Source organism: Pectinophora gossypiella, chromosome 12 (genome assembly GCF_024362695.1).
Source record: "Pectinophora gossypiella chromosome 12, ilPecGoss1.1, whole genome shotgun sequence".
In the NCBI taxonomy this organism is placed as follows: Eukaryota; Metazoa; Arthropoda; class Insecta; order Lepidoptera; family Gelechiidae; genus Pectinophora; species Pectinophora gossypiella.
The window spans coordinates 227700-252255 of record NC_065415.1 but is presented as its reverse complement, the minus strand read 5'-3'; the positions used below and the strand labels follow the sequence as shown (position 1 = coordinate 252255).

The window sequence follows — 24556 nt, the reverse complement described above, 5'->3', positions numbered from 1 at the left end:
CTGATCCCTTTGGAATGTAAAATTGATCCCGTATTTTATGTTTTTAATAAATTGAGACTTCTGTAAAGCAATCAAATAGTTTCAAAGTTATTTAAAAAAAAAAACAAATACTTTTTCTTTTTCCATGTAGCATAATTAAGTCATTTCTTTTTCATTTCTCACTAAATTCTAAGTAAGTACCGGTAAGAAGCCAAAAGTTTTTATTTAACAATACAGTACAACTTGTGCAGGCTGTTACCTCAAATAAAGTTTCGTTTCTTTGAAAAAGTTTAAATTGAATCCAATTTAAGTTTACGAATTTGACCTATATTCTACTTGTTATAAATCTCTTCGTTAACACCACTATTTTTGGCAACAGAAATTATGTTAAATCAATTATAAACATTTCAGCTTTAATATAATTATAATTGTACTTTCAAAAGTTAGTGTTTCTCTTTGTAAAACTAGAAACAATTGAGTACTACTATCAATTTAGCAATACATATACTCAAGCCAGTGATCGATAAAGGGGTGGACAGAGTCACAAGTGGCCTAAGATGGCCTGCGGGTACTCCAGATCCCAAAATGGACAATGATCTGTGTGGCCGCCCTATTGTTGCCCTTTATATTGGAATGTACACAATCTCTCAGTTGGATTTCATGACAACTTTAGAAAAAACACGTCATCCCATTAAATAAAAACGATGTTGTAACTGTGTTACTGTGATCACGTGTTCGTTATCCGGCCGTCCGGATCGGATCACACCGGATGCCGGACGGTGATAGAGCAGTCCGGCGACAATCCGGACTATTTGTTTTCATTACGGAGATCGGATCGAGATTCTGTAAACAACATTGTGTAACCAACACGTACGTTCGGAGTATATTTATTGCAAGATTACATAATGTGCTTACCGCCTATGTTTATGTTCGTTGTTTTATCAAATGCGTGTGCCACACACACACGCACACACATACTCATTGTTTATTTATATAGATCTTCTTCTTATCGTGTGGGTTGTGAGGTGGAATACCAGCCTCATCAACCCTGGTGTCAGGGTTATTATCGAGCCGCCATAGGCCCCTGACATGGCTCATGTAACGACTACAAACTCACATCAGTAGGTAGTAACCAGGACCAACGGCTTAACGTTCCTTCCGAAGCAAATAAATATAACCTTAATTTCATTGATTTTTGTAATTGTTACTGTTTCCACAAATATGTACGACGGAACCCTGATTTCTAAGTCACAAGTTTTCCACTTAGTTTGGATGTCAGTGGACCATGCTTTGTACCATGTTCCAGTATGTTACTGTAACTGTTGACAATAAACTATTTATTATTATTATTATCTTATCAAAGTGTATTTATTATATTAGACACAACATTAATTTAAAACGTGAAAATAGAACAGCTTTTCATATGAGACTTATTGTAGATTTGCCACAAATGGCATTAACTACTAGGCGGAACAAATGGAGAGCGCTCTCACCCGATACAAAATTTAAGACAACAGGCTTGAGGAATAATAGAACAGTGTATATCTCGTGGCCAGATCATAGAATTGATCATTTCATGATGTGCTCGATCATTTCATGAATGGTCATATTTCATGAAATAGAATATCATTCGTTGGCCACATCATGATGTAGTTTGGCCAGATCAATGAACACAAAACGTTTAACGATATGAGCAACTAAATGCATGATTACTTCATGATATGGCCAAACGTTGGCAATCATATCGTAAAATTAGTAACATTATCCACCGATAGTGGCGCTGGTGTCGATTATATTTAAAACTTGATTGATATTGTAATCGATGAATTAATGTTATTGTTCAATTTTCCATATCGAATAGGTACATAATTTTGAACCTAAGAAATTAATCGACTATTCGCTTTTTTATTACACCACATAGCATGGACACCGCCTACATTAACGGTATGGCCAAACGTTGATTGATATATCATTAAACGTTGACGTTTCAATGATATGGTCAACTTTAGTTGGCCATTTCATGAAATATGACCATTTCGTGAAATGGCCGACCACATCATGAAACGTTATACACTGAGATTTGATATAAGCAAACAAGCGTTAGCATTTTTATTTTATTTTTATGTGATTTTAGTAGAAATATTTTTAATAGAAATATTCCGTCCACTCTCAACTCGACATCGTAAAGAACAAAGTATAAAGATATTCCTCACAATGCGAAACTACATTTGTTTACTTAAATTATTTATAGTTAAGAAAATCTGTCTACATATATGAAGACAGAGAGACCCGCTTTGAGACTACTTGTATATAGAAGACTTTATTTATAATTTCACAAACCAGAGAAGGGATAAATCCTGTAATAGTAATGTGAGCATAAATATAGGTTTGTTAAAAAAACTTGATCATTATGATTCAATAGTCGGACTTAGCATTTAGCTAACATAATGAACTTGATAAAAATATGCCCAAATTACATTCAACGTTCATAATTACAAGTGTGCTCGTCAGTGAGCAATTCTAATTTCTTTAACGACAATAATAACTGTGATTATAAGAGCATTTGTCATTTATTACTAATGTATTCAACTTTTATAGGACTTAGGTATTTTTTATTTAAGATTATGTGCGTCGAATTATGAATGTTTAAAAATGTATAAATAAAATTGACTTAGGTAATTTTATCTTACATTCATAATTCGACGCACATAATCTTAAGGCACATTTGTAGATAGAATTTTAAATCTTTATAAAACAAACCTAAATAAATGTTGTCGCTCCCGATTAATTTATAGAAAATTATTGTGTAAAGTGTCAGGTCGTAATTTTAATCATTACTGTACATATAAATTAATAAATAGTTGTATTGAGTTACGGATGTAGGGGGCGCCACAGTCATGAAGTAGGGGCGCTAACGTCACAGCAAACGGCTGAGCGGGGGAAAGATGTTTTTCGGAGGCAGTCGGTTGGCAACCTCCGCGCGATAACGTTCGTAGCCAAAGTTTCTAGTTGTGATACCTATTGTATATTAAAGGCATTATACCGTGACCTCTTCTTTTATTTGATATAAAGTAATACATGTAACTACGTAATACCTGTATGGTGTGTGGGATCTGGCGAGTGCGTACATAGTTACCATAATTACTATGAATGAGTGAGTATATACACTCACTCCTGACTGAGTGACTCCTGAGGAGTGAGTGTATATACTATAGAGTATACTTATACTCTATAGGTTACAGGTGTGATCCTATGATCTGTGTAGTGTAAACTAAAACTCCAAGTTTGTTTGTCAAAGCTACGCAGCAATAAAAACATAATTTTTTACGTAATGGAGAGATTTACTTCATTATGTTACGCCCCCGCCCCCGCCCCCGCCCCCTCCCTGTCGCGTATCGGCGCCATAAAGCGAAGTGTTAATAATACAGATATTAAATTCCACCCGGGCGCCATGCGCCACCGTTAACACTTATATGGTCTGCGCTTTGAATAGACCTCGTAACGCGTGTTATGCCAACTTTGTTGTTCATTATAGTAACAGTCTCCATTGAAACTGCTACTGTAACCCCTAGCCCTCTGTTTATTCTCCACTAGATTCGCAATACAATCGGAGCCAGAAATCATATTTATCTAACATTACGCTGTGGTAGTTTCGGCTCGCCGTCGGATCTGTAATGTTACTGTAAACAGCGGTTAATTGGAGAAGTTGTACGCCACCGGCACGAGCGCCCAGCTGCACTAGCTATTGTATAAACGCTAAATTCACAGACAATAAAGATCATTATAACGCGCCCGCGGGTGCCAACCCTATTACCTCTAGTTGAGTTCGCAATTCGAATAACCGACGCTGATTGGCGCCGCGTAACGAACTTCCGCCAATGACGGGCCAGCAACAATTAAACTGTCTAGGGTTGTCGCCGCCCTATTGTCGAATGTACTTGGCGATTTATTTTAATTTGCCGACGCGTCTCGGCTAACGACGTCCGCGACAGCCTCGCCAGGACAAAGGTATCTCGAAATTTAATAAAAAAATACGCGACGAAACGAAAGAATAGCCTCGTTTGTTCATAGCCTCTTGAAACGATATAAATTATGAAGAAAAAGGAGCCACGGCGAAAGTAGGCGCAAGGGAATATAATAAAAGACCCTTGTGATGTCCCTTGAACCAGAAAATTACGTAACTGTGCCGTGTTTGAATCGTTTTGTTATCGTATTCGTTGTTAATGTTCTGCCTTTTTGCCGTTTGCTCCTGAATTTTATATTATGTAAAGGATTCACGCGACACAATCACGATCCTCAGCAGTGAGGGAACGACAAGAAAGGAAAGGACTTACTGCGTCAGCTTTACGCCGTCACTGCCGGATGTAGGCTTTTTATGCAAATGCCACCATGAACATTATCTTCATGTTATGTGCCACAATTTTATCTGTGCCACATAACTGAATACAACTTGAAAAGAGTCTCGCTGTAACCACTTTCAACATTTTAAAATATATTTTGGCGATTACTTAAGTCTCGTAGATCTTTTTATGAATGACAATCTACTTAGTATCAAACTTTATTTAACACCAAGCTCATCCTATAGACATTTGTCATATAGAGGAAGTAATCTATGAACTACTACACCGATTTTAAAGCCCTTTCACCTACTACATTACTCCTGTGAGTTTCTGTCTTTTTTTTTCTGTCGAAATATAATGTTAAAAACAAAGCCCGTGGAAAGTGTATGGAGATGAAATTGTTTCCGACAACATCAGCATAACTAATCAGTGCAAAACTCGGGTCAGGATAATCTAATACGGCGGGGTGGTCCGTCCGCGGTGTACCACGTTACTGCAACGAGTTCGCTGCTCCACTAAAAATAAACCACATTTTAAAACAGCTGCTTTTAGAGGAGATTTGGTCCACTTTTTTACCTGTCTTTTCTCTCGTTTAAAATCTCCCAAGCAAACGTTTTGAAACTTATTAGATTTATTATGTTAATTACAGGGTGTTAGGGACATCGTAACAAAAACTTTGAGGGATGATTCAGACCATGATTCTGGAGTTGAAAAGTGGGATTCCCTGTATAACATTTCTTACTTATTGTAACTCAAGACAGGATTTAGTTTTAGGTCCTATACTTAGCGGCTGTATCTATAGCGTCATCCCGTTTTACCAACAGGGCAACCAGGGCTCTCCACGAAAGCGCTAAATGCGCTTATCTTCGGCAGGACAGTAATAACAATCACCCCACATGTAATCCGAAGACCCGATTATCCTTTAACATGTCACAAGGGACCAATTTCCCAACACTAATCAAGACAATATTCAGTTAGTCAGCAATATTATAAGCGGCAAGTCCTGGGTTCGGTCCAATTTTGTCAAAACGTCCGCGCGTGACTTGCAAGCTAAGCATGGCTGGTGCGACTTGCGACTGTTATGTGACCGGCATACCATGGATAGATCCCTCTTTCCCGTCGGGTACTCTGGCCAAATGTCTATTCGGTATCTTCTTCTTCTTCTTCTCATCAACCCTGGTGTCAGGGTTTCTATTGAGTCGCCAAAGCCCCTGACATGGCTCATGTAACGACTACTAACTTACATCAGTAAGTAATAACCGGGACCAACGGCTTAACGTGCCTTCCGAAGCACGGGTCATCTTTCTTTCGGATAATGAGGTCATCAGCGTGGTTTGTCCTACAACCACGGAGACAGCACTTTCGCTTTTTCCACTCTCATCACAATATTCACGTATGCTCGCCGGTTTAATTACTCCCAGGTCCCAATCTTGCTTCAGTGTTTTGTTAATGTCATGGGGGCCAAGGGTCTCAATATGTTAAAGATCCTCTGACATCCCCCCTCCTCAACCCTTGGTTAAACAATTAGCAGTCCTCGTTCCGGGTTCAAGAAAGGGACTTTCATTTACTTAACAATTTATTGGAACCTTTATAATTTAATGTTGAAGTTGTAACGTGATAGATCTGATATTTGGGATCTTTCTTGACATTTTTCCGTAGTAAAGTTACGCAACGCAGATGATGACAGTTTATATTTAACATGTTTTAGCATTTCTGTAAAATAATTACGAATATTTGTTCACAGAAAAGTCAAATGAAACACGCCAAATGTTTGTTTCCGCGATGTCTTAAAAAAGAAATGACGTTAAAGTACATTATTGTAAGGTTACTAAGAGGGCAAACAATTACTAGATTATGATTAATCACCATTACAATGTTAATGGCAGCCCGTGTTTACGGCACATCACAGCTATGATGGGCGACTGTTCCTAATGCATAGTAAAAATAATGGCGCCCTCAACAGTGGATGGGCCTCGCAAGTACGGGGACAAATTGGCGCATTAATCGATTAACTTTCAGATCCAGTCGCGAAATATAAACTGGTTGCCATCACAATAAATATCACGTGATTCTGTTACTGGTTTACGTCATAAAACTTTTTGGGTAAGTAATGACGAAACTGTATGCTACCACTGTTAGGATTTGGTGTGGTGTTCCTAATGGCAGTCTAAACAAAACGTTCAGAATTCCGTAAAAATCACTGGATTTAATTTAAATAAATTTGTTTCACGTTTAGAAACAGTAGTTCAATTGAGCAGAAGAAAAAAACGGAAACGACAAATGTAATTTCAATAAAAATATTATTTTAATGTTGGGGTTGCCAACAATAACATACAACATACAACAAGTTATATTACATAGGCAACCTTATAGGAGACAGTGTGTTATTATTTATTATCTGAATTAGATAGAGAGATAGCTGCCAAGTCTTACTTATGGCGATCATCATCACTAATTTAAGAGCCACGCTCTTGTCGGTGTAGCATTTTCCATGCTACTTTTTAGGGACAAATAGGGTTTCCCTCTTGCCTTCCGCCCCGCAGTACTCTGTCTGACGCGAGTAGGATGGCGCCCAGAGTAGTCTATTTCAAAGCCGTACTAGGACTCCTGTCCTCCGCCTCTGAGTACTAACAGTTACTGCTGCCCTCTGCCAGGTTCCAGGTTACAGTCCTACAGAACTTATATTTCTCGTTGAATCTTGAACATTCCTATTATTTATACCTTTTATATATACACACGTGTGTGTGTGTGTGTGTGTGTGTGTGTGTGTAGCATCTTTAAAAAATATTATTGTTTTATAAATAGTTACTCCGTTGTCTTCCTCTGCCAGCCCTACCGTCAACCTTCGCTTATTATTTTGGTACTTATAAATTCAAGTCGTTTAAATATAGTCGTTTATATGTGTGTGTGACAGGTTTTACCTAGATGAGACTCCTGCCTCTTCACATAGGTATTCAAACGGAGTGTTTTTGTAAAGGAAATAAACAACACGAACAAAATTGCGAAATATAAATCACACAATTTAAAATAACGTAAATAAGAATGTGGAACCACAATTTCAATCCGCGAGGATGTTTATTTGAGCGCAACGTCGTAAATAATGTTTATTAGTTCCATGTCAGTGGTTCGCCGGATGCTCTCGACGTAATCTATCATTCTCCTCATCAGCATTTATACCCCGAGGAGCAAAATGTCTTAGAGCATTTCTCTTAGAATGTCTTAGCATATTTCTCTCCCAAGAAACGAGTGTTGACGTAAACAATTTGCATGGCAAACTAACGCAATATACCTCGCTCTTGATTCCAGCCAGCCAGGTTGTTCACTTTTAATTTTTCTAAAGAATGTTTTAGTTCTGTTTGAAGCTTGATTTAAAAAAATATATTTAGGTATCAAGCGCGCCTTACGTTCTAAAGTCATAGGGTCGCTTCCAGTGGAGTTCCGGTTTTACTGTAAATCTATAATAAGTCATTTAGATGATAATTTTTTGTTTAAGTTTTATACATATTTATAATATATATTAATACCTAGATATATATATAGAGGTATGTATACATAGGTTATGTTGTTGTAATTGTGAATGCCGTGTGTAATTGGGGCACATATACAAATTTGATAACTTTACAATATGTGTACTGTTGGTATACCTATTTAAATAAATAAATAAAAAAAGTCGGAAAAAAAGCCTTCCAGCGGTGCAGGGGACGCTGAACTTCTGAATTTGTTCAAGAACCCCAGTTAGTGAACCTGCTTTTTTGTATGTTGTTGCTTTTAGCTACCCGTCGAACGATTATCTCAGAGCTTATTTTGATCGTATCTCGTGACACATCCTCATCCAAAGAATGCAATTAACCCCCTCCACTTTTGTCCCCCCTGTAGGTAGGGCTGTAGGGCTATTGGTCTGGGGGTGGAGGGTCGCAAAGTTTCTGCTCGACGTAATTTATCAAGTTACTGTGGTTGTTTGATTCAATAATATGCCATGAATCTTAATAATATCGGAAATTCGTTCCTTTTCGTAAGAGAGTTTTAAATTATATTTCCTCAACAGGGCTTTTTAACGTTTCGGGGAGTTTAGAATCATGTGAAAAAGAAAGAGAGCCCTCAGCTGTAATAACTATTTAAGCGGCTTCGCACAATTGATGGTCGGATTGGCATGTTCAAAGCAATCAAAGCATGTTCAAAGGATCCAGTCGTTTCTGTCCATGTCCTATCATAAAAAATCACAATGCAGTACCCACTGACACAGCGACACAAATACTGAAGTTGAATTGTACTTAGTTATTGTTGTATATATTATACATATATATAAGCTCACGCCCGCAACCCCTAATGGGGTGGGCAGAGCCACAAGCAATCAAAGACAACTTGCACCCACTATTGATACAATGTCGTAAGCTGTATATGATAAACCTTATGGTGATAAGGGATCAGCCTATCGCCCATAACATTAGTCCATCATGTTAGAGGACACAATCCCTCAGTCGGTTTTTTTTGTATATATGTATTATGTTATGAGAGAGAAAGAATAACAGAAAGCTCAAAAGCGATGAATATCCCAATGAAGGACTTTTCAGGCCATGTTCCCCAAAATATACCTATAGATGGCGCTGTACAGATTTGCCGACGTTTAACCTTCTAATTTCATGGATAACATAGGTACATGCATCTTTTATCTTCGTTATTGGGTATAAAAGATGACCCCTGTTATTACATTCAGGCACAACACATCATCCACCCATTATTATTCTGATCAAAATAAAGAGAAGCAATATAGGTAGCAACATATTTCTATACATGTCTGATCCAAATATCAAATATCAAGCAACAATTATTTTTATGCCTCTGCTATTGGATTATATTTTTGAATAATTATATACCTCCAGCAATGGGAAAATATATAATTATCACGTTAAATCTGAGCAGCGCTATCTTTTTTTTTTATTGGGGGAAAGAGTAAAAGTATACGTTTTGTGTCTTGATCGCACCTAGAAGATAGATGTTCGTGAGTTTCAGTAATCAGATTCATTTATTCAACGTAATTATCATGGGTAAACTTGTTGGAGGTCAATGTAACATTTTTGAATTTACGTCATTTCGCAAGGTGTTACGGCTGAGGAGAAGAAATGACAAGAAACTGCAACAGCAACACATCTTTTAAACCAATGAGGGTGTACATTACAAGTTATGTAATAACTCATCAACAATTTAAGAGCCACGCTCTTCGGTGTAGCATTTTCCATTCCAGTCTATCAAAGGCCAATTCCTTGACTTCCCTATAAGACACGACGTTGGTCTTCCCCTTCCTCTCTTTCCTTCTAGCTTTCCTTCTATGATGTTTTTAATAAATACGTCGTGTCTTATTAGGTGTCCAATCATCTTGCCTCTTCTGTCCTCAATAATTATCAGTATTTGTATTTTTTCCCGTACTCTTACTAGCACTTCTTCATTTGTAACCCTTTCCGTCGAACCTATTCTTTCCATCCCCCTCCAACACCACATTTCAAAGGCCTCGAGTCTTTCTGTGTCCTTCTGCATCAGTGTCCGAGTTAATAACTAGAGGAACACATTTAATACAATAATGTGGTTGCCAAATCATCAGCTATGACCCCGTCCCTGAACATGAACAGATTGTCAAACTGAGCGTGGGGTATAATTGAGTCAGCCGGCAGTGACAACCGGAGATAGGACTCGGCAATCTCGCGATAATCCGACGACGTATCTGGTTGCTCTCTACTCACCCTTATTGGATTTAATGCCTCGTCGACTGCCCCTTTCCACTTACTGAGATGTGTCGGAATCATGTACCTATTCAAAATTCAAAAATATCTTTATTCAGTAGGTAACATAGTTACACTTTGAATCGTCAATTGTTACATAACGAACGTCTTATCCGCCTAAAACTACTGCAGCTTCTCACAACCTGTATAGCCGGGGAAAAGAAGCTGCAAGAAAAACCTCGGCACAGGGCCCTAGAAGTTCTTTAAAAAAAAACATAAAATATTTTTATACAATTGAGTAATTTAGCTGCCTAATATATTATTAGTTCTCAGACAGTTAATCCCATGCATTCTTATCTTCTAAATAATCACTAACTTTATAATAACCTTTTTTGTAAAGTTTCTGTTTAACTACTGTCTTAAAACAGTTGAAAGGCAAATTCTGAATGTCAATGGGAATCTTATTGTAAAAACGTATACATTGCCCCTTACTTTCTTATTATCTTTCTTCAGGCTTATTAGCATTGTAAATATTATAAGTACAAATTATCATTTATCAGAAGTGACGAGGGACTTACCCGGCTACGTTCCCTAAAAATAATATAGATGGCGCTGTGTAGATTTAACGCGATTTAACGTTAAATTACCTATTTTCTCTCTCTTTTTCTTCATTTAAGAGCTGCGCTCTTGTCGGTGGAGTAATAGCCATTACTCCAAAGATACCCTATCTATTTTCTCATTCACCTACACCTATTCCTTTACGAAGCCACTGACAATGCCGTAAGCGTGGCCAATTATTGGTCAGCAAAAATTTAGTTTCGATCGCCATCGACTCGCAAAGAAGAAGAAGATTCACCTACAAAATTAGTAAAAAAATATAATGGAATGGCAGAAGCATATTACATAAAAAAATGTTGCTTGATATTTGGATCACATTAATTACCTATAGAATTGTGTTGCATTGTTCTCGTCATTTTGTTCAGAATAATAATGGGTGGAAGATGTAATTCTGCCTGGGTATAACAAAAAGGGTCATCATTTATAAGTACTTACCCAAAAACAAAGATAAAACATGCATATGGCCGTTATCCATGAACTAACCTATTTTTTTATTCTATTTTTTAATTCTAATTTAATGTAATTTAACCAAGTGAGCGAGACTGTGATCCTGCAGACAAATTGCTTATGCAATTTTGCAGGACATTGCATTTAAACTAATGTTATATTTAAGGCTTAATAATAATAAATAATAAATAAATAAATAAATAACTAAGCCTGGAAAGTCCACGTTGCAATAATCATTGATAATATTATTTTTGAGTTTTTCATTACAATCACATCTTCACAATCATATACTTGAAACGGCTTCGATGCATTTCCAACTACTTACTTATTCAAATTCAATTCAAAATTTCAAAAATATCTTTATTCAGTAGGTAACATATTACACTTCGTATCGTCAATTTTTACATTACGAACGTCTCATCCGCCTAAAACTTATTTAAGTACGTTTAGTTATCTGCTAAAGTGAATAGGTAACTAACAACTTTGATGGATAATGATAAATGATGAATGAACGTAACAATGTAACAAACAATGCGTGACACAGATAATGAATGCGACTAACCCAGATTTCCGGACACTCACTCAACTAATGACGTGCGAGACAAATTCGATTGAGTGACTTGTGGAAAAGCACGCCAAGACGGGAATTAGGGCAGGGTGCCGCCGCGGCCGCAACAAGTGGCGCCAACCGGGGGCGGCGGGGTGGTGAGGAGGGAAGGGGGTGGCCAGGGGGGCCGCCTAGTGTCCCCCCGCCGCCGCCGGCGACGGTAACCCGACCGATGACGCCCCGTGACACGCCGCCGATAAACTTTAACGCTTGTACAACTTGTCAGTAAATACGTGTCATCGTGTTTGATATATGATATCGATAGGTATCAATAGGGTCCGGGGTTTCAGCTTGCTGCACTCCCGTACCTTGCATAGATTACCAACTGAGAAAACTTTACAATAATGTCACAAGAAAATCATGGTTTAATTTACGGGATGATAACTGACAGAAACTCAAGTACTTACTATATAATATTGGTAGTATTTCCATCTTTCTTGCGCCTTACCAACCGTTGAAATAACAAAATTTTGAACATATAACATTAAACTATTGTATATCTTGTTACAGGACGAGACCCAACCACCCCGGCGCGGTGGTCGACATCAGCGACAACCCGCTCGATGCCAGCAAAGTAAGTATCTTCACACAATCATACCACGGTCATTTGTAGTGTTCAAATCAAATCAATTTATTTACGAGAACACATACTAATATTATATTATTTTAATACATATTTGTATTTAGACTTGGATTGATTATGTGGGTAGACTGACACTTGTCTCAAGCACATACGTCACTGAGGCCATGAGGCAGTCTATGTCCGACCGTCGAATGGAGCGGACGTGTAGTGGTGTGTTGACGGCGCAATTAAGTACATAAATTTATGATATAATACGGTATTCTACATCATTAACAAGAGACATATAGTGGCTAGACCTAAACATCGTCACTAGTTCGAGAGACTATTTATTTATTTAGAAGAATATGGGACATAGGAGCGCCTTATAGTACTCGGATTCCAATGTCCTTTGGAATCGAACCGGCCAACGAATGTCTTGTATAAGGTAACAAGTTTGAATCCCGTAATGCGCCACACCTCTATTTATCCATACCACAATCGCCAAATAGGTTAACAGACAGTTCCAAAATAATATTATATTAAAGACATTAATTATTCTGAAATCCGGATCACTCTAACATACGTATCCTCCCATAACCCCTCGTTCAAAAATCTTGATTTTATCTGAAAATTCAACTGAACCGCATGAAAATCTTCAAGTATAACTGACATCCATCCAACTATATTACGAGTATCTAAATTCAATCTCTATCCAAACGGGCTCCGATCACCACTCGCCGGCGACGTATCCATCGGAACAGATAAAACAAATGGCCTGAACGTTACCCCATTTACCCCAGCCTCTTAGATATGCGAAGGGAATCGCCGTTTGTAATGTAGGGCGACATATTGTAAGGAAAAAGCAATCCTGCCCTGCAAAAAATGTACCATTTTTAAGGCAAGTAAATGTCTCCATCCTATTGCTGACGCATTGCGGGATTATGTTGACAGTTGCTGTCCACCACTGGACAATGGATTTTCACAAAAGGAGTTACGGAGAATATTCCTCCACGCTTCTTTACAGCCTGTGGAAATGAATTGATGAATACCGTAGAACTAGGAAAGATACCCTTTAACCATATTAAGATAGCCATTTTAAAAGCTGCCACAGAAACGCTGTTTGAATCATCTGATAAAGATGTAAAGGCCTGAGATGATGATGAGGAAAAGATACCACCCGGTAGTCGATATACAAAGAACAAACTACAGCGAGCGTGTTCCATATCAAGTCACAATCACAACGTCACCACGAGTGGCTAAACGAGAACCTATTTAGAATGAAAAAAGGTCAATTCCCTAAATTTACCGTGGACTTTACATGTGATACTTTGAATACCGATCGAGGTGCTAACCCAGCGACCGTCGCATTGCGGGTACCACCTAATGGCACGTTGTTGCGAGGATTATCGACAAAAGGTCGCCATTCCGATCACAATACCCCCATAATCATCTCCTGGGATTCGAAATACTCAAAATCGCGGGCTTTAATATCGATTCCGCCGGATTTTATCGTAATAGCTATCGAGTTGTTAATTCGAATCGTTCAAAGTACCTATGTACACCAAAGGGCTCCAATTTTTTATTTTTAAATATTCGAATCCAAATTTTTGGACTCCTTATTAATTTAATTGTTACTAGATCCTACTTTACTTTCAAGTTAGTTTTGTTTCTCCCTTTTTTATTTTTTTTTTTGTGGTAGGTACATGCATGACTATCACAACAGATATTTTTTTTGTCGCTTATTTTATTTATTTTTATAAGTTTAACCTTTGATGCCTTCTTGTTTATTTTTTTGCAACTCTACTGAAAATTTTCAGTCGGTAAGTTACATAATAATGTTTCGATTTCGAATATATCTGTCTAGACAACCAACTCCACGTGTTCTAATTATTACCCTGACCCCCCTGTATCATAGTGTAAGATCAGTAGGCTATAATACAATAATATCGTATAACACGACTTTATGTATAACAGGAAATTACACAATGAAATCCCACTTGTTTATTTTCCTCAATATAGACTGCATCCATTATAAATAAGTGTGATTTTGACATGAACTCCCCATCAATTACACTAAATTCATACTCCTTTAATTTTCAGCTGCTAATAAGGCCATTGTAAATTACATGTGTTTTTGTGGCAATCATCCCAACAACCAACTAAAACCTTCTTTTTTTAAATTTCCAGCTGCTAATAGCTTTCGAGACGGGCCTGGTGGTCGTGTGGGACCTCCGCGCGCGTGCGGCGGAATGGCGCGGCTCCTTAGGCACGGGGCTGCCGGGCGAGGGCGTGCGCGCAGCCGCATGGCAGCACGACGGCAAACTTATGACGGCGCATCAGGACGGCGCGCTCGCGACGTGGACGACACGGTCTAATAGACCTGCGTCATTGTCTTATCCACATGGTAAGAAAGTAAAAAATCAAATTCAAAATTCGTCTTCTTCTGATTTGTTGGTCATCCACCACACCACCCACACGATAGAAGAAGAAGTAGATATTCGATATTATCTTAACTATCGAAGAAAATCTTGTTAAAGGCGAATTTTACAATATTTTTTGATTCTACGTCATTTCGAAACTGATGTCAATCTTATTATTTCCAGCAAAAGCAAATAAAGACGGAAAATTAGAACCCTGCAAACCTATCCTCAGGCTCGAATGGAAAACATCCAGAACGGGGTAAGCCAACATTTACTTCTCAATTCTCAACAACCACTACAATTAAGCCTGTTCTGTGTTTGTTTGTGTAATAAAGTGTAGTTGCGTTCAGCCCATTTCTGATACATTAAGGCTATTGTGATCAACATTAGTCGCGCAGCAGATCTGGTAACGACATCTGATAGTTAATTCCTCCAGTCAGCTTGCATAAACGACTAAAACGTTCTAGATTCTAGCCTGAGACAAAAAGCAACTAGCCCAAGACAAATGGAGGAAACAATTCTGCTGCTGGTTAATGAAGTGCTGTTTTTACCGCAGTTTTTGTTTTACTCGTCGTAGTATTTACCTCTCGACGATGGTCATTAATCTTTGTAAACTCTCGAAGACGTATAAAGCAAGATGCGACGAGCGCATCACTGTAAAAACATTCATCAGTCTCCGCTTCATTACCCGTGTCATGATCTGCTATTAAGCAATATATTATCATAATGAGTGAGATTTACGTAATGAACGTTATTTGATGACTTTTATAAATAGGTACTTCATCTATCTTTGGAGGTTTTAGCCTGTCGCTTACCATTACTTCTCTGATAGTAGAATCATACTCGTATATGCGATTATGATGATTAATTCAGGTTCAACAATGAACTTACCTTCAAAAACCAATAGCCGATTCGATACTCAATAAATGTTTTATACTACTACCACTACTAAAAGTATTTATATGACAGTATACTTCTTCATTTTACTAATGACTTCTCTCTCTCTTTCTCTCTGCTAGCAATTATCCCACAGGGTAAGATTTAATTTACACAAATTTTCATTTTCTTATTTCCTTCTTTTATTAACATCTCTGCTGAACTGGGGATAAAAGAAAGTCCCGGAATATGTTCAGTTCTTTACCATCTTGCGCATGACTTAACACACTTAAAAGTCGACTAAGCGATTATGTCTTTTCAATTCAATTTTACTTGGCTGTCAAATACTTATTATCACGTTCACAGCTTTTATTTTTAATTGGTAAGGCGGTAAGTGTAGCTGCAAGTTGTCTCCTAGTAACACCCAACCCATTTTTTTTTAAAGAGTCTTTGTGTCACTGTTCTGACTGCTCCTTGGCTGGTGTTCCAGGGAGAGCCTGGTGATGTTCTCTGGTGGTCTGCCGACGGACAAGGCGGGCCGCACGCACAGCATCACCGTGCTCAACGGCAAGAGCACCACGGTGCTGGAGATGGAGCATGCTGTTGTTGACTTCGTCACGCTCTGTGAGAGTCCGCATACTGCTGGTTTGTACTTCTCGTTGCTTCTACAAATCTCTATTGTTTGGCCCGGAAAAAGTGTTAGGAAATTAACACCAGGAAATTATTTAATAGCTCTGGCAAATACATTAATTTTTTAACCCGTTTTTCTATTCTCATTTAGTGATAACAAGAGTAACACTAACTAAAGTATCCCACTTTCCAAACTGTATTCAATCTGTTAGCAATCTAAAAAAACATTTCGATTGAATAGGTATCGATAGCTAAATTAGCGCTAAAAGTTAGCTCATAGACTTAACTTATACACCGAGCTCAGTTTTAATTTCCAATCCAGCACATACATTCTCTGAAATTAACAGCAACGCATTTTAACAACTGAAACTCTTGTTAGCTGCTGTATTTTTTCCATTTCAGGAAATAGTCGGACAAACTGTAATTTCTTCTTTTAATTCTGTTGCTGGGTTGTAGGGCTTGAACTTCCAGTCTTCATGATCTCGCAGCCTCAGTAGCTTAATGTCATGACATAATAACTATAACTGTTTACCTTTATAATTTACCTAAAAATTACACTTGCGTGTGTTATGGTTTATAGACTATCAAGAGCCGTACGCGATCGTGGTGCTACTTCAGAACGACCTGGTGGTGATCGACCTGCTGTCGCCCGGGTACCCTTGCTTCGAGAATCCTTACCCCATGGATATCCACGAGTCGCCCGTTACCTGCTGCTCCTACTTCGCAGACTGCCCTTCGGACCTTGTCAGTAGCGTCTTTGATTATTCCAATAAGGAATTGAGAAATAATAACAATAATAACGAACGTTTATGTTGTATATTCCAGATCCCAGCGTTCTACTCTGTGGGTCGCGCGGGCAACAAGAAGGCGGCCGGCTTCAGCGACAAGCTGTGGCCCATCAACGGCGGCGAGTGGGCGCCCGCCTCCTGCTCCTACAGCGAAATCATCCTCACGGGGTAAGCCTTCAGTATATCTTCCTCATTATCATCATTATACAAATCTCAACAAATGGTAAAGCCGTGGCTGTTGTCGGACCTACATTCTGGTACTTTATTTTATTTATAAAATCTTTTCCTCTAATTGCAGGCATGCAGACGGGAGTGTAAAATTTTGGGACGCTAGCGCAGGGACCTTACAAATTTTGTACAAATTAAAATGTTCTAAAGGTCAGTATTTTTTTTCCTTTCGCTTTCACATTGACATCTTATGGTAAAACATGAATATCTTCATCTGATAATGACGACTATTGACATGATTGTGGGACAACGTGGTGGATTTTGCTCCATACGGCCTCCGCTTGATTGAGAGGTGCCTCTGCTGAGCAATTTGACGTATATAGGCAATTCTAGTTTTATTATTTATGATCGGAAATCATATGTAACACAGACATACATGTAGGTAACATTACATGTGTTCACCTGTCGTTGTAGTATTCGAGCGGCGCACGAGCAGCACAGCGGGAGGTTACGCTGCCGAGGAAGAGACGCCGCTGGCGATCCAGCAGCTAGCGCTGTGCGCAGAGTCACGGCGGCTGGTCGTGGCGCTGCCGCACGGACACGTCGTGCTCTTCAAGTTCCGGAAATCCGAAACGCACGGGGAGACACATGTAAGTTATAACTTCATAAAAACACCAAAATTACGCGACGCATGTGGGAAATGTGACCCAACCTGTAACGTGACCCAACCTGTAACTAGACTGATATCCTTTAATTGGCAGTCGCTTCTGTGAAAAAAACTGTCAAATCTTCATGAATTATTTGAGAAGGGACAACACTGAAAAGTTTCTTCTTCGTCTTCTAATCCTTTTATCCGCCGTTGGGATGTAGGGCTCGAATAACAGATTTCCACTCTTCGCGATCTTTTGCAGTCTCTGTAGCTGAAAAGTTTGCTCAAAATGAAATTTTAAAATTGTACCTCATCAGAGAACAATTCTGAATTCCAGAACTCTAGATGTATTTTAGAATAAAGAGGTCTTATCTCTTTCGAATGAAGAAACAAATTTAAGCGTTATATAAGTATATCGATGTGAATGAGTAATTGGTACTTAAATTATTGCAGGTATTAGAAATTCCAGTGATATCAGACGCTTTAGAAGAGGAGACGTCCCCAGAAGCGGAAGGTGGTCGATCCATGTCCTTTAGCCGTGCGGGCGACAGCGGAGAGAGCGAGAGCCGGAGAGTAAGATATTTGACTAAACTATACCTTATTATGTTTTAATTAAAATATTTAATGTTTTCATAAATATTCTATCATCGAGTTGTAGACTGATTACTATTACTTAATGTTTTATTTTAAACTAAACTAGGAAGAAAGTAGAACCCAAGATTGATCCCTGTGGTACTTCCATTTCATGTGGGAGTTAAGCAAGATAAAACTAAATATTATGTGATCGGTTCATTCTTCGGCAATTAGTTAAATAAATGTGTATTATAGTACTTGTCGCATATTCGTCAATTATAAACTCAAAATTTTATGTTTAGGTTTATCAAAAGCCTTAATTACCTAATACAAAATAGTTAAAAAGATTAAATTGTTACATCTATATCGACTTCTTATTTTGGGAGCATACCTAATTCTGGTGTGGTGGTGTTCCCAGTCGGGGGTGTGGATGGGCGGCAGCGGCAGTTCCCTGCGCGTGCGCGGCGCGGCCGGCACGGGCGGTGTGCGGCGCGCGGCCGGCTTCCAGGCCGCACTCGTGGCGCTGCAGCAGGGGCCGCCGCATCCCATCGTCGCGCTCACCATCAACTCCTCATACGGCCTGTGAGTTATGAACTGAACGTCGGTCTGTGTGGTGAAGGCCGATTTAAATTGGATATTTCCAGGAGTCGACGAGGTCGGAGTAACGGCTTTACGTCCTCTTCATGTATTATTCAAGACAATGTGAAATGCGAATGACGGTTGCAGCATGGCGTGGGGCGGCGAGCGCGGTGTGGTGGTGGTGGACGTGACGGGGCGCGCCGTGGTGGCGGCGCTGCCCGCGGCCGCGCTGTACCACCCCGCGCCGCACGCGGCCGCGCTGCCCGGCCTGCCCGCACATCCCGCCGACCGCGCGCCAAGGCAGCCCGACCGCCAGCGCTCGCCCAGCCTCGACCAGGTGCGACCTCACGCGACATTACACACACGGGGGGACATTATATGTATACATATATATTATACATGTCTACACGTTATATTACCATAGTAAAGGGACCTAAAGAAAGAACGCTTTTGCGTGAAAGAGCTTGTGATGCAAAAGTTAGCAATGTCATCTTTGAAAAAAATCCAAATATCAGATTTATAAAACATGATGAATCTGAATAAAAAAGCAGACAGATAGCAGCTAAACTGAAGGCAGGAATTAAAATACAGCCAATGTCGCAAGAAGAGCACTACATTTTATAGCTTAGATCGATAATGGTATCGTGTATAGTGAACGACGAATTTATAAGTGTTCCTACTGTATGTCCCTTTATTGTGAGGATTGATGAAATACACTTTTACAGTTAATTCGCAACAATGATCGCCGAACTCACACCGTAAACAGAAATAGACTTTGATACTGCGCTTAAGGAATTTAACAGGTTCGAATTTAATGTTCCCTTCAGAATTTTACAAAACTTGCATTATGTTCTATTCAGTAAATCAAATCGAACCTTCTAAATGCCATAAGTAATGTTATGATACATAGCTCTACATCGAAGATTAGGTGTGCGAGATAAGAAAAAACGTTTGTAATGAGTTATTGACAGATAGCAGACACGAGGCTCAGGTACGGTACAAGCACGGACTGTAAATATCTTCAACGAGTGCCTCAAAAGACAATGTTCGGTCACGGAAGGCACAATACTGTAAAATAATTAACGATTTGTTTCACATTATACTTGATTTGCATTATTATTTTAATTTACATCTAAGTTGCAAAGGCACGAGATTCCAGTTCAATATTATGAAATATGAAACAAACAATTGAAATCTTCTGGAGATCTCGCAACCGCGTCCTGGTTTCTATTTTGTTTGTTGTTATAATTTCGTTTAATTTGAAAGTATTTAGCGCTAGCGCCGACCTGGCTTGCCCCCGTAGCGACATCTAGCATGGCATCGTTAGACATTCTTTACTCTCTCGCCTGTCTTCACTATTCTTACATGCATACTTTCATAGAATATACAAATCTGCTGCAACTTGGAATTGCTACTAATTTTTTAACTTTACAATCTACTTAGGTATGCGGACCGGTAACGTGTACTTATGCAACGATATGTGCAAAAGTGCGGTAGCTACTCACTGCAAGTCTGCTAGTCTAAGTAATGTAATCACGATCAAACATAGATCTAATTCCAGCCTCCGTATGAATTACCTTCAAATTGTTACTAAATATTGTATGCACTACCGCACCGAAGGATTCCCAGCCGGGGCCGCTATCGCCTCTTGAGATGTAAGTAACGGTAAAGCATCAGCCTCATGGCCGAGGAATCTTTCCGTGCATTTCGATTAGCGTTTCCATACCCCGACGTCGCAACTCACAGCACACCATAGAATCTCGCACAGAGCATTCACTCGTCAACCTCAGTGTCTCGCGAGCTTTATGATGTTTTCCCAACCCTCAAGCTGGAGTCCGCGCGCGTCTCGCCGCTCAGCCCCGCCGCCGAGCCCGGCGACGACCCGCCCGACAAGCTGGAGGCGCGCCGCAAGTCCACCACCTCCTGGAAGACCTTCAACCTGAAGCGACAGCTCTCCAAGGTCGATCTCAAATTTAAGTCTGCGTTCACCGTCCCCCCTGAGAGCAACCCGGAAGACGCGACGACGGAGAAGCGAAACTCGCAATTTTACTGCGACACTGGTGACAAGCCCGACGCGCCGGAGTCGAACGACGACTCGCCCGACAGCGACGACACCAAACCCGCGGAAGCCGTAGAACCCGAGGACGGGGAAAAGAGCGCTGAGCGCAGCGAGCTGTCGTCGCCGCTACGAGTGTGCTCCGACGTATTCGAGCGCATGCACCGCGAGCTGCAGGAGAAGCGCTCGTCGGACGTGTACGACCGCATGCACCGCGAGCTGCAGGAGCGCTGGCAGGAGCGCGAGCGCGGCGCCGCGTCGCCCGACACGTCGCCCTCGCGGCCCGCGGACGAGCGCGCGCCGCGCCCCGACAACCTGCCGCTGTTCGAGGACGACGGCCGGCCCGCGCGGCCCCCGCGGCAGAAAGGCAAGCTCAAGAAGGAGGAGGACAAGCGCGAGCAGAGAGATCAGAGACTGTTGTCAGTGCCGAACATAAAGTACAGCAAACAGGAGAGTGTGCGCGACCTGCGCAAGCGGCAGGCGTCGCCGGCGCCGCCGGGCTCGTTCGCCGGCAGCCTCATGCGCCGCTTCAGTAAGTACCGACTCACCGCGCCATCTCACCTCACCCACATGTACATCACTAACGCCGGGTCTCACGAGTCGCGCCCTAGCACTTAGAACATACTCGCTGTAACATAAGTAGTACTCGATTGTTCTCCAATTGGATTGGAATGGTAATTGGTTGGCGATTTTTTATGGTTAATACTAATACTGTAGCCCCCTTTTAATAGATAGAATTTTTGGCTCTTTAGAGGTGATGGTAGTTAGATTTAACTTACGAATAAAAGTGTGTATTAAAGCAGACTAAACTAAGACTAGCTATAACGATAGTGACGATTATAAACATTATACTAACAGATAAACGATCATGACGATATCTTATACGCTTTGTGCTTTTTGTGATATTTGGCTTTTTATTTATTTTTGATTTAGTATAATAATTATTATAATTTTAAAAATGTAATATTGTAAGATGTCGACTATGTATCCAGCCACCTGTATAAATGCACATGTATTAGTGTAAGAGTACCGTGCGCGTGAGTTGATCTCACTCATGTGTTTGTTTTCTATTCAAGGACTCGTCAGACGAAGACTCTAACTGCCTTAGATATCTATTCGCTGACTTCCTCGGTAATTGTACAATCTTAGTAAAGTACTCGTAATCGACTGCTTCAAGTAGGTAATGACGTAGGTGATCTCTGTGTTGTCGATGTCCGTTTGAGATGATGTTTATTGCTATGAGTAATGGTACGGAGCTGAGTACTGAGTAGTGGGACTAGCTGCGCACCCGCTTGATAGATGCATCGACGTAGACTCGTGCGCGGCGCGTCGCTCGCACGAACATTGTCATCATACTACTGTGTTAACGTTACTTTGATCGATACCATTTCCCCAGGAATATTAATTTCGAGACTTTGCAAGAGAAACGAACAAACAGACGAGGAACAGCCGAACGTGGAAGTGGTACAAGTGCCCCACATCATAGGTATGAACCAACATGTATCGCTCGGCACAGACACTACTAACTGGGAGCTCCACCACCAGGCGACACCCGCCGCTAAACAAACTGTCCTCGAGGTCTAACTGGCTGACAGCTGGCACAGAGATCACATCTGTCTAACTCATTGTCATGTCGTAACTAGGGTCTTCGATGTCTATGTTCTGTTTACATTATGTATATGTGTAATATTATAAACTCGGTGGCGGTCTGGGTCCCATCCCCATCACCAATGATATGCACTCCGTCTTTAACAAAAGCTTCAAACGTTACTCACAAAAAATCGTTCACATTTAATTCTTCTTAATGGTGTTAGCCATTGAGGTCAAACGAACTTACACAACATTTTTATAGGAAAGGACCTACAATAATTCCTTGTGAAAACAAAAACATTTTTTTGGAAAAAGTTACTATATGTAAATACTATATCAAGTTTTCTGATCGACGCGGTATCTTCGTCAATTAAAATGCCTAATATAACACGTAATTTATCGTTTTAAAGTAATAAGTCACTAAATTGGAACGTCGAATATATCAAAAAGCTTTCAAAATACATAATTCAAAGGCAGGAGCAAATTGGAGTTATATCTTTGTCACCCGAGGCGTTGAGGCTCTTGTTGTCGGTGCAAGGCGGAGTCGGTACCGTTGGTGGTGCTGCGGCTGCGGCTGGGGGGCGCTAGGGGGCGGGAACGGGATGGCAGCAGGCAGGCGGTGGCACGTGGTGTTGTGTTGTAGATGAACGGGCCGGGCGGCGGCGGGGGTGGCACGCCGGGCGCCGCGGGTGGGGGCGGTGGGGGCGCAACGGCCGGCGGGGGCGCTGCTGGCGGCGGAGGGGGTAGCAGCGAGCGGGGCGGGGCCGCGGGGCGCGGGCCACGTCGCTCGCGCTCGCAAGGTACCCGCAAACTGCACAAGTGCCTCTCCACCGCGTCCGACGTGTACGCCGCGCCCCCCGCCCCGCAGCATTCTCTGCTCACGACGCGACAGTATTGCAGTTTTGGTAGTACAGTCACCTTATACGACGTCACACTCAGTCTCGACTCCTTCCATTCTGAAACAGTCGCAATTTCTCTTCTTATGATTTTGTTTCTTTTCGTTTCGTCGATTCCTTATCAATTATACGCTTGCCGCGCCTCGTCTGGCGCGTCCGTTGTGCGCTCCTCGCTGTCTGGCGAGGTGACCTGTATGTGGATACGACCTATCTTGATATCACGATGCAAATGTAAATTTATTGGCCGCCACTATATCATTGTTCACTCTACTACTCTGAACTAATCTTGTTCTGTCAAAAGCTGGAACTGATTCACGGACGTCAAGCGAACTAACGAAGGTCTTCTCTTTAATTTTCTTTTCTATAAATTTTCTGTTTCTTTTTATTATTCTTTACTCACTAGACTTCTTCCTTCATCACTTTATAATAACTAACTCGGTATGAATTTGAAAACACAGTCATTTTCGAGGTACCTTTTGCCTTTATCAATCTGATGCCGCTTCTCTGATCCTTTGTATTGTTTGAACAGAATATGAACAAAAATGTTTTCAAATTCGTAACCACTATTATTAACAGAATACTTAGAATCAAATGGCCGTAAAATGTAAATTGTATGTCATTAAATACTTCATAAATTGGCAATTTTAAACAGACTTCAATTGCTAGACATTGGATCATAAATTCATTAGAATTGTGATGATTTTCATTGAAACCCCTTATATTTTGACAAAAAGCATGTTTGTTTACAAAAATCATTTGTTCGGCTACGAAATTCCATATCATTTATTTTGAAAAATTTCCAATTTCAGATCGGAATCATTTAATAGGTAATCATTGGAATATACCACGCCTTTCATGATTGGTTATAATTTTAATTTCTAGTTGTTCAGTCCGAGTAGTGTTTCCTTTGTTGTGACCAGTACCGACTTCTAGATTGAGATCCTCATCTTGTATATGGTGTATGTCCATGTCGCCTTGTGCGTGGATGTTGGTGCTGCGAGGCTCCCCGCGGGCGCCGGGCCGCGTCCACCGCGCCTGCGCCCGCGCAGCACGGCCCGCTGCGG

General features: G+C 40.5%; 1 protein-coding gene across 6 annotated transcripts in view; it reads left to right on the top strand.

Annotated features, from left to right (window-relative positions):
* The window catches only part of LOC126371440 (syntaxin-binding protein 5), a 376707-nt gene that overhangs the window by 340152 nt on the left and 11999 nt on the right, over window positions 1–24556 (top strand). For 3 of the 6 annotated variants that reach the window (XM_050016729.1, XM_050016733.1, XM_050016732.1), the window contains exons 5-17: window positions 12216–12279; window positions 14455–14671; window positions 14871–14946; window positions 16054–16208; window positions 16774–16937; window positions 17019–17149; window positions 17280–17359; window positions 17624–17799; window positions 18252–18371; window positions 18790–18953; window positions 19098–19287; window positions 20779–21538; window positions 22403–22493. In XM_050016729.1, the coding sequence (XP_049872686.1) occupies window positions 12216–12279; window positions 14455–14671; window positions 14871–14946; window positions 16054–16208; window positions 16774–16937; window positions 17019–17149; window positions 17280–17359; window positions 17624–17799; window positions 18252–18371; window positions 18790–18953; window positions 19098–19287; window positions 20779–21538; window positions 22403–22493 (2388 nt within the window). Of the gene's footprint in view, window positions 1–12215; window positions 12280–14454; window positions 14672–14870; window positions 14947–16053; window positions 16209–16773; window positions 16938–17018; window positions 17150–17279; window positions 17360–17623; window positions 17800–18251; window positions 18372–18789; window positions 18954–19097; window positions 19288–20778; window positions 21540–22402; window positions 22494–24556 lie in introns of all 6 variants that reach the window. The other 3 variants (XM_050016730.1, XM_050016735.1, XM_050016734.1) reach the window with 3 other exon arrangements.